Source organism: Puccinia triticina, chromosome 3A, assembly GCF_026914185.1.
Source record: "Puccinia triticina chromosome 3A, complete sequence".
Taxonomy (NCBI): Eukaryota; Fungi; Basidiomycota; class Pucciniomycetes; order Pucciniales; family Pucciniaceae; genus Puccinia; species Puccinia triticina.
In genome coordinates this window covers 5,658,354-5,669,277 of record NC_070560.1, presented here as the reverse complement: position 1 = coordinate 5,669,277, position 10,924 = coordinate 5,658,354, and the positions used below count along the sequence as shown (strand labels likewise).

Genomic DNA, 10,924 nt, shown 5'->3' with positions numbered 1-10,924 from the left:
TCAATTTGTGATTACATCCTCTTCGTTTCTTTTCCACCAAAAGTGGAAGTATCAGCTTTTGGTTGCCCACAACCTCAAAATAGTACCTTTTTGATTCCGCTACATCTGGTTGCTTTTATGTTATTGTTCCTTCTAGGCAAGATCAATCTTTGATCCAATATGAATTGGGGCGCTTGGAAGGTGTCATCAGCAACTATTTCATGAACGTTCGACCTGACGTTGATCTCGCCGAAAGTACCAAGGAGCTTGAAATTGCCTTTGCTTTCGACAACTTTGATGGAAATGTTAGTTTACTCTCCTTCTAACTGCTCTCGCCTTGGTCTGGCTATGGGCTTGTGATTGCTCATCATCTCGGACCATCTCACAGTTGGGTATTGGCTACAATACCATCTCTGTCCTCCACCTCCCCCCACCATTCTACAAGATGATGGAGAAGAACCTGCTTGAGGAGCCTCTATTTGCCTTTCACTTAGGCTCAGCTGAGGGAAGCAAGGCTGACCCAAAGGGTGGTGAGGTCGTCTTTGGCGGGGTGGACGAGGCGCACTACAAGGGTGAGATCTTCTATGCTCCAGTCCGCAGACGCGGTTACTGCAAGTCAAATTGAACTCGGTCCAGTTTGGAGGGAATGAAACTCCACTACGTCGGTGCTGCTATTGATACCGGACGTAAGCACTTTTGCTCACCCATCCATATCTTCTGGTCTGACCTGGTTGTTTTTTGTGAACCAATAACGGGCACTTTGCTCATTGCTTTTTCAACCAAGACTGCCGAGATCAACAACACGGAGATTGACGCCAAGACAAGCTGGTCCGGCTAATATACCGCCAAATTCAGTTGAATCCTTGACCTACCCAACTTGAACTTCAACTTTGGAGGCAAGGAACTCACAGTCGCTGGTGAGGACTACCTCCTTTGAGTTCAGGGCACTTGTATCCCTGCGTTCACCGGTCTTGGTGTGCATATCTTAGCCTCATCCACTCTTATGTGTTATATCTGAGCTGCCTAACCCCGGCATTACCTCCTCAACCAGATACCCCCAAACATTGGTGAATCGTGGGTCGTTGGCGACGTGTTCATTTGTACATGGTACACTGTCTGCGACTGGGGCCTGGATGCTGTTGGATTTGCCAAGGCCCGTTGAAATGGGAGGGGTCAGGTTGCCGATCTCAAGGAGTGCGTTCTAGGAAAGCAATCTGATCATCACCGAGGTCCCTCAGCTTCCTTGTTTCTATTCATTTTTTTTTTTCTCTCTCTTGGCTTGCTACGCTGTATTTCTCAAGTTCTCATTTCCACTTCCAGTTCCATCCATCCCTGAAGCTCTTATCAACATCTTCACACTCTGAAGCGGTTGTGCGCCTCAAAAATTTTTTGCATCAGGTGAGTGAACCGCTATGTTTAGCAAGAGATAGGATGATCCACCCGTGGTAAAATACATGAAAGCTATGAGGATAAAAAGGCCTGGTAGAAATTAGATCTTGAACCACATATTTTATGGTTTGTTTGCTTTAATTTGCAAACATGATCATCAATGATGTAAAATTATAGATAACAAGGCACGCCAAAAGTTTGGTGATGCTAAAATGAGTTTTTTTAATTACATGTATGGTTTTAAACTTGATGGCCCATAATGAAACACTTGTATAAGTGTAACAGGGAATGCCTGGTGAGTTCCATACTGATCAGTCATTTGAATTGGAAGATAGGGAAGAAATCATCTTAGAGATATTCTTGCTGGACCCCTGAGATTGCAGCGGCAAAGCCGCCTTGGCCTCTAATGAATACAAGGATGTTGAATTGAAAAGATCAAATAAATCAAAAGACATTCAACCTTTCACATCAGTAAACACACACACATCAGAGGATAAGGGGTATCAAGAAAATTTTACTATCTTATCTTACCAGGGTACAAATACTACAAGGCAGGAAGATGCATGCATGACCAATCATAACATACGGACCATTAGATATGAGAGAATATAGGTGAGACAGACTAGGATCTGAGGAAATCTTGAAATGGGGTGAGCAAGTACACAAGGCAGAAGGCAGAAGTGGTGTTGGGGGAAGTGGAGCAGGGGGGGTGGCACTGCCAACGGGTTTTATTGGTTACAACCCCCCACAATAAGTTCAACAGGGGGTGACCAATTTAATATCAGTCTCCCAGACCAAAATGATGTTGACGTGGCCCACCAATGCACTATCCCTTTGCTTTAATGTATTTGTGGCCCGGGGTTGCGACCAAAACAACCCCCTTTTTAGTGTGGGAGACAGATGGAGTGAGAGGAAGGGGAAGAGGGGGGGTTCCATGGCAGGGGTTTAGAAGTATAAACCTGAAATTGCTGTGGCTTAGCCGCCTTGAACTGCTTAATAACTATCCTCAATTCCTCAATTGACCTGAGGCTGATGTCCTCAAATGACAAGTGGTGCTCAATTGACAAAATTTCAATTATTTGCTTCCAGAAATAGAAGATTGACACTCCTGATGTGTGAAGGGAAACATGAAATTCTATGAAATTGGAGTTGTGATCATTTTTGTAATTTTACTTTCCAGAACGCGAGGGCAGTCCTAAACAGTATACTTTATTCCATTGCTTAAAATATGATTGCCGTTGATTTAGGAATTATTTTCTGCAGTGAGATTCACATTTCATGCCATGAGAGGCTTACACCCTGCAGCGGCGTAGCCGCTTTGGCCTCTAGTGGATATTATATTTTTGATTCCTGATTTTGTGACCAAATTTCAGTTACTGAAAAAAGTTATCTCAGTAACTGGAATTTGGTCACAAAATCAGGAATTAAAAATATGTCATCCATTCTCAAGTCAAAAAATAGTGGTTGAACTCATAAAACACAGTTGAAAGGATAATTTGGCATACTCAGATTTTTTTTGAACATTTCCATACATGAGATATCACCAGATGAAAGTTGAATAACTTCTCAGTAACTTCCCATTGTTCAGTGTTCCTGGGTCTTTTGATGCTCCTGAAACTTGGTAAAAAACAATTTAAATCACTGATTGTTTGGACAGATAATACAACTACCAAAAACAGAATCAATAATAAGAATCACCAGGGAAGAAAGTGTTGCACTCTCTAGAGAGTGCCAGACCGTAATTTTTGTCTAGAAGTCTGCCAGATATGAGCCATATACTCAACTCATACTGATCTTATCTGTATCAAATCTTGTTGGATTTGGTGAGTTAGACTTGTATAATGGCTTTCTCCACTCCACCGCCATTACATACACATATTCTCCACTGACTGGTGTGTACCGGCCAGGAATTTGAGACAACCTCCAATTGATTACTGTGTTGCATGGCCATCAAGTGGAGAAAACCTCCGTGTAATGACTAGTTTAGATGGCCATCAGGTGGAGTGATTCCCAACTCCATGATACTGTGTAATGGCCATGAAGTGCATCCATCCTCCAGTTGATGAACATGTATCCCAGGAATTTGAGCGGAGACATCCTCCACCCAATGAATGTTGTGTATGACCATTGAGTTAATGGATTCTCATATCAATAACTGGTGTATACTGGCCATTGAGTGGAGATGTCCTCCACCTGATTACACATTAATGGGCTTTGAAACACCCAGCTAAATGACCAGTACATGATGTTCATCAAGGAGGGCCTTTCTCATCTTGATGAACCAGGATGAATTATACATTGCGCTGGGGAAGTCCCGGATCAATGCTCAGTACATGCTGACGATGGCCATCCAGCTGGGCTTTGGAGAGCTGGGTGGCCATTATATACTGCCTCGCGAGCTTGGGAAGGCCTGCTCGATGACCAGTATGTGCTGTTCATTGGGCTAGGGCCTCCAAGTGATGACCATCAGGTACTGGTCATTGGATTTTGGTTCGGCGAGGCTGCAGATTGATGTCCACTGCAATTGTCCACCATAACGTACGGCCAAACCTTGCGGTGGACAAATTACAGCGGTCCCCGAGTCGGGGGAGCCCTATTGCAATGACCAGCACTGATTTGGGTTCGGGGACGCAGCAGATTAATGTACACTGCACTTGTCCACCGTAACGTACGGCCAAACAATGCGGTGGACAGATGAAAGGGGTCCCCGAGTCGGGGGAGCCCTATTGTGATGACCAGCAAGTACTGATCATCGCGCCAGCATTTCTGATCTTTTGAGGCAGTACACACTGCCCGTCAAGCTCAGAAAAGCCCAAATGGATGGCCAGCATGTGGTGGCCATTGAGAGGCGAATTTTCCAGCGCGATGAACAGCACCCACTGTTCATCAAGTCTGGGTAAATGTGTGATATTTTTGCCAATTTCCACCCCAACATTTGCCCAAACATGAGGGTGGACATTAAAACAGAAAAAAAAAACCCTCACCAGGGAAACAGGGGGATGCTAAGCCAATCTGTGTTTCCCCACGCGTCCATAGTTCAATTGTGCCAACCTTCAAACCCACATACACAAATTGTTTTAACACTTTTCCTCACAAATTTTGTGACACTCCTGCTGGCCCATGACCAATCATTTTGAGTGGTCTGGATACAGCCTAACCGCAGTGCAGAAGTCTCAACTGACAGCAGGTGCCACATCAGCACCATGTTATGAGAGAAATCGACACCATGTTGTTGCACCATAGACATGGATACCTGTGATGAAATAATGCTACACCAAAGAAAATTAATGGAAAATGGTTGGTGAAGAAAATATACAAGATGATCAATCTACAAGACAAATGGTTCTAACCACACTGGGATATGCGTGGGGATTTAAGCATTTATTGGATGACTTCCTGTTGAGATCTGCGGGTCTCCCAGAAGTGATCTAGAGCCCAAAAATCTAGACTCTCCTGCAAAAATTCAGACTTTTTGGGTCTAAATCAAAATCTGTGAAGGTTCCAGATGTGACAGGAAGTTGTCCACTGTTCCCTTTGGAGCTCTAAGACCAGCTGTTGAATTATTTTTCCAGCTTGTTCCAGAAGCAAGGGAATATTGGTGCACCTGTTAATATCCACCAATCTACCCCTTTTACCTTCAGAAGCTTTATTTAGGATTCTAGACGGCATTTTTTGGTCAGTTGTAGTTAAATTTACAAAATTGTACAATTTTGAGTCATGTACTAGGCAAGATGCATATTCCAAAATGAACAGCTATTGGCACTGAAAAATTACAAAATTATGTTTCATCCCTTGGTAAAAATGGTAGGGAAAACTGAATCCACTATTTTCACATTTCATATTGCTTGGAGTACAATTGCATATGAAACAGGTCTTCTTAGCTTTGGCAGGGTAAGGGTTTGATACTTGAAGAACAGAAATATTATGTCAAACCACTTTCCTCCCGATTTGATATGGGAATTGACATGTCAGAAATATGCCACAAGGATTCATCCACCAGTGTGCAGATCCTCTGAATTTGCTATATCTCACAAGTATGTTCCATAATGTGATTTTATGTGTGTTTTGAATGAAAAAATCTGCAATTCAAAAAAATTACCTGGCAGTTGGCTAAGGATATGTTTGAGGATAAATATTCATACATTCTTTGCAAAGCTTGTGTGCAATGAAGATTGCTTCTGCAGTTGTAATAATTAGGGTGTTCAAAGTTGACTTGCATAAAATCATAACACCATAAAATCATAAAATTCTAAGCTGAAAAAATATTTTGCACCCAAGCACTCAAATTAGAGCAACATTTCTAGAATGGTACATATGAAGTCATCACTTGAAAGTTTTATGATTTTATGATTTTATGCATTGAAAATTTTATGATTTCAACTTTGAACACCCTAAATGATGAAACAAACACAAAACTTCAACAGAGAGATGCTTGTGGGTTGGCATTGAGTTATAGATCATTTCACAAACACTTGACCTACAGTTACACTGGTATTGGGAAGAAAGTGAACAAAGACTTCAATTTAACATTGAACTCACATCAGACTAACTTACATACAAAATTACAGCCTGGCACTCTCTAGAGAGTGCAACACTTTCTTCCCTGGTGAATTCAAGAGACATATTGTGATTCCGCTTAAGCTTGAACAATTCAAGACTTTCAGTGGGCTAAAGTTATGGCCTTTGAGCCACAGCACCAGTAAAATTTTGGTTTTCTGACCAACACAGCTGCAAACTTGGCATGTAAGCCCCTTATTGTTGCCCAGCAGGAAGGGTGAACACCTGAAATCAAATGTCAGGATCCCATGATTTTGAGTTCACAGCTCAAAAATCTGTCCAAGCATTCCTGGAATCACAATATGTACATACGTACCTTTTTGAGCTTTCACCTTTGTTTTCACGCGCCATTCACACAGCTGTCACAGCTGCACACCTGTCTCGCATAGTCTTACACTGTTTTAGTGGGGATTTTCCGACCACAAATTCCCATTCCCATTAATCATTAGAACGACTGTAGTTGGCCCAGAACACTCGCCTCGATCCTCAGAAGTTTTGCTCCACGAACCACTTGCTTCAAAGTAAGTCCCCGATGCTCATCACACTTAATCATATTCATACCCCAGCTCCACTCTGACCTCGATCTACCCCAAAGGAGCGGTATTTGAAACCCAGCAAAATCCCGCCCATGGAACCGGCGACTCCCAAACGGCCTTTTGCCGAAGATGAACCGTTGCACAATGATCGGGCATTCAAACGTTTCCGGGACAATCTTCCTCCAGAGGAAGATCCAAATTCGAAGGAAGCTTTTCGATTGTTTTGGAATGAGGCAGGAGGTATGTCGATTCTTTCACATCCATCCATTCCTCCTCGTTAACATTCACACTGATGATTTTTCTTCCTTTCTTTCCCAGCCGAGCTTGTCAACAAGTATCTTGACGATCTTGATTCTTTTTCTCAAGATTTATTTCAACACACTGGCTTGACCGAGAAAACCTTCCGCCCGAATTGGGCAAATTTCCCCGCTGGAGATATGACGTTGGAAGGGTTCTGTCGCCGGTTGCGGGTTAAAGAACAACGCCTGAAGGACCGAGCTGTCCGACTTGCGTTCTTGCGAAATCACCCGGGCTATTCCACCAACGAAGCGATCACCGTCCCACAAATGAGTGAAGCCCTGAAATGTCGCGATAACGGAGCAGAGCTTTATTTGAAATCTCTACTGAACAAACCCGCCCGCGAGGCCCTAGCATCCGGCATAAGCGTCGAGATCATCAAGAAAGGTTATGACGGAGATTTCTTGAAATCAGACACTATTCTTAAGCCACTGTTGGAAAAACTTCGAAAACAAGCAGCGATGTGGGACGAAAACAACTATCATTCCCCGTACACCTCCCTGGTTGGCCCGACGACTTGTGGAAAAACTCGATCATTAGGCAAGCTATCCGAGCATGTATGCGTAGTTTATATCTGCCTTCGCAATAAAGATTCCGACGGGCAGCCACCCCGATCAGCGCTGGCTTCTAGCATGACACCAGATACAGTAGCAGATTTGACCAATTACTATGAAAGCTTCCTCATCGCTATCTTCGAGGTGGTGACCGAATTCTTTTCTAAACGTAAAGGTACGCCGAACGAAGAGCTCCTGAAGCAATGGTTCGATTACAATTGCCCGAAGAATTTGCAACCGGAAGAGGTAACCGACTTTTCCAAGGCTGTTTCCAAGAAAATCGATCATCACTATGGATCTTTTCAAAAGAACCCAAACAACAAGGCGTCCATACTTCTCAAAAAAGCCGTAGCCGACATGTTCACTCAAACAGAGGGTATCCACCCTTCCTTTAACGTATTGCTTGCAATCGATGAGGCGCGGGCATTACTCTCGTCGCCCAAAAAAATTCCAAATGAATTCTCTTTTTTCCGCAATTTTCGTCGTGCTTTACAACATATACCTCCAAATAAAGGCTTCTTCACCATACTAGCCGATACTACTTCGCAAGTTGCCAACTTTAACCCAGCACCCAAGTACGATCCTAGCGCGAGAGGTGGTCTTGAAAAAGGTGTTCGGCTTTTCGACCCAATATACCAGATTTCCTCGCTCGATGTCCTAGTCCCAACCAATTCGCCTACATCCTGGAACGAATTGACGTCGGCCGCTCGACTGGTCAATTATGGAACTCCAGTTTATGGAGCATACTGGCGCGATGCGCAAGCCGAGTCAATGAACCGATCGGAAGTCTTCAGCCACATCATCAGCTTAGCACAATCCAAGCTACTTTGTTCAAATCAGCTGCCCCTACCGCAAAACCTCACCGAATATCAAGCCCTTGCATTGCTAGGTACTACAATCCAGCCAAGGCTCAGCGGCACTTTGCACTTGAACTCCGAGCTAGTTTCATCGCATGCAGCTCATTGTGACTACATCTCACCCGGTCGTGACCTGATTCTCGCTAATTACCCCTCCCAGTTTATCTTGGCATCTGCAGCGAATAGAACTTTGGCAGACAAAGAAATGCTCATTTGCTGCATCAAGAAGCTAACTGCCACTCTGCGCCTCGGACTTGATGCCAAGGGAGTTGCTGGAGAGCTAGCCAGCAGGATCATTCTATCATGTGCGATGCACGAGGCTATGCGAAAATCGAAGGAAGATCCTGTCGAAATACCTTACGGTCGCTCAGTTCGATTGGCCGACTTTTTGAATGCTTTAACCGGTCGTTCAGAAGACAAGTTAGAGCTTGGTGAAAACCTCTCCCCAAAACACCGCACGAATCTCTTGAAAAACGGGATGGTTTTTTGGAACCATTTCATCCAAATCTCCTACACGCCGAACTCGAGGCAACTGTTAAACTTCCTTTATCGAGGGCTAGCCGTGCAATGCAAACCATTACAAAAATGTTTTGATCAACTATTCACAATCTATCTCAAGCGTGACAATATCCTCGACGAGCAGAACATCACGTTCTGCGGTGTTCAAGTCAAGAATACCACAACCAAGCCCAACTTTGCCCAAGACGATCGCAAATGGACTGATGTATCCTCTGATGTTAAAATCCCGAAGGCCAACCCATATCTCGTGCTTTTCATGAGCCTGAAGACAAAAGGCGACGTGGCTCCGTTACTGCCGCCAGATGCACGACGAGCCTCCCAAGTTTTTCATGGTTTCAAGGGCTATGCGTGTCTTCCTGAAGGCGTAGCTGAAGCTCTAGAAGAAATGATACAAGTCGAACCGGATTTGCGGTCGCTTCATCAAGATCAACCTGGAAGGGAATACGCCCACACAGTTAACCCATTGGTTTATACTGGTCCCCAGAGCTGAATCATCACGATCACTCCCATCGGTATGCACATACTTTCCCGCAGCCCCAAATAATCTCGATCGCAACATTGATAATTATCCAATTTTCCTATTTGCTTTTGTTTCCATTCTTATACAACAGTCAAGTCCCACTTCCTACGCATGTTTTGCCTTGTAGCTCCCCATCATCATCCCTCTTGACTGTCCATGAAGTTGACTGTCCATGAAGCTTTGAATTATGTGTGTTAATTATGGCTGTATTTACATCCTATGAGCAAAGATATTATCAATGTGACAGATCAGGTACATGTCAATCTTGCAAAAAGGAAAACCCGATGGCAAAGGCAAATTGGACAAGACCAAAAAGCCTAGTTGTCTGTCCCTTTGAATTCACCAGCAACTACTGGAAAAAGAAGCAATTCTTTAAAATTATCACTTAGGAACCTCTGCACAACCATCAACCTGCAGAACACTCCTCGGCCCATGCTTTCGAAGGCATGCTTGAGGTTTGGCGCTGGTGTGGTGTGCTGGCTGGGATTTTGCTGACTTAACTAAGCCTCCCGGGACTGGGGGTGCGGAGCACCCCGATGCGAAGCATCTCCCATTCCCAATGGGAGGCTTATGAGTTATTGGCTTTTTTCCGCGTGAGAGCTTCAGGAAATTTGTGGCTTTTGGCCAACTTTTTGAATCAAATTTACATTACACAGCGCGCACTCATTGTTAGTCGGCGAGCTGAAGTACACGGGATAGCTGAGCATCTCAGCTTCAATGTAGTGTCACTTTTGTGATATCTACACTTGAAGGAAATTGTTGCCCTTGCTCAGCAGTCAAGGTGGATGGATGATGGAGTTCTGTATTTAAATTGAGTCCAAATGGATCTTCTTGGAATTTGCATACACACTTCTGGCTAAACACAAAAAAAATTACAAACTTCAAAGGGGGATGGAAGGAGTTTGTGAAGGGGGAAAAAGTGGTGATTGACACCAAAAGAAAGAGAAAAATCAGGCCTTTAATCTGGCACCACAGGCAATAGGAATACACATGGAGAAGACCCCTGAAAGGGGAGCGGGAAAAAACTCCCACCAAAACACTGAAAGCTCTCAAGCCAAATTCTTGGCTTTACCTGCAAGTCCCTCCTTCGGAGGTCGCGCTTCGCGCGAGGGCGCTTTGCGCCAGCCCAGGCTGTACCAGGGCCCTCTGAAGCAAGGGACTTGTGATAAGTCAGGGATTTTGAGGGGTGGGCTGAAGTTGGCTTGACCAAAGACGGGCCCGGGTGCTTCTGGTTTGTGGTCAAGCCAACCGGAGCTTGACCCCCGCATTTTGGGGTGCGTCGGCTTGACAATTTGGCCCCATGGGCGGGCCGACAGCAGCCCTACTGACTGTTGACCAGGTGCTGTCGGCAGTCGTTGGCCCGCCTGATCTGGCGGGATTACGCAAATCAAGTCATGCCCGACCAGTGCTCGACCACAGCACAGTGTGGAGTCAAGCAGACAAGCGGCCACCCAAAAATTTTGACCCGTGGTGTACTTACATAACATATTGATTATTATATAAATACATAAACAATATAAGAGCATAGAGAATGAATACGAATAATATTATCAATGGAGAATATTATGAGAGGAAAACATAGTGTATATATATGTAAATACAAGAGGTCTGACCGCAGAGCACGGAGTCAAGTAATATGTAATAGTGGAGAATGTCAAAACGGACCCGGGTACCGGTTGCACCGCCGGTACCCGCGCGTTTTTTGAGAAAAACGGG

The 10,924-nt window shown here is 44.4% G+C and overlaps 2 protein-coding genes across 2 annotated transcripts; both read left to right on the top strand.

The window, feature by feature from the left end:
- Positions 1 to 200: 200 nt before the first annotated feature.
- Positions 201 to 604, top strand: PtA15_3A614 (uncharacterized protein; the record flags this gene model as incomplete). The annotated part of the gene is made up of 2 exons (XM_053167599.1): positions 201 to 284; positions 368 to 604. 2 exons carry the CDS (start codon positions 201 to 203, stop codon positions 602 to 604), a joined length of 321 nt encoding a protein of 106 aa, XP_053018800.1.
- A 21-nt stretch (positions 605 to 625) lies between these two features.
- PtA15_3A613 (uncharacterized protein) lies at positions 626 to 9,178 on the top strand (the record flags this gene model as incomplete). The annotated part of the gene is made up of 3 exons (XM_053167598.1): positions 626 to 665; positions 7,827 to 8,589; positions 8,950 to 9,178. 3 exons carry the CDS (start codon positions 626 to 628, stop codon positions 9,176 to 9,178), a joined length of 1,032 nt encoding a protein of 343 aa, XP_053018799.1.
- Positions 9,179 to 10,924: the final 1,746 nt, after the last annotated feature.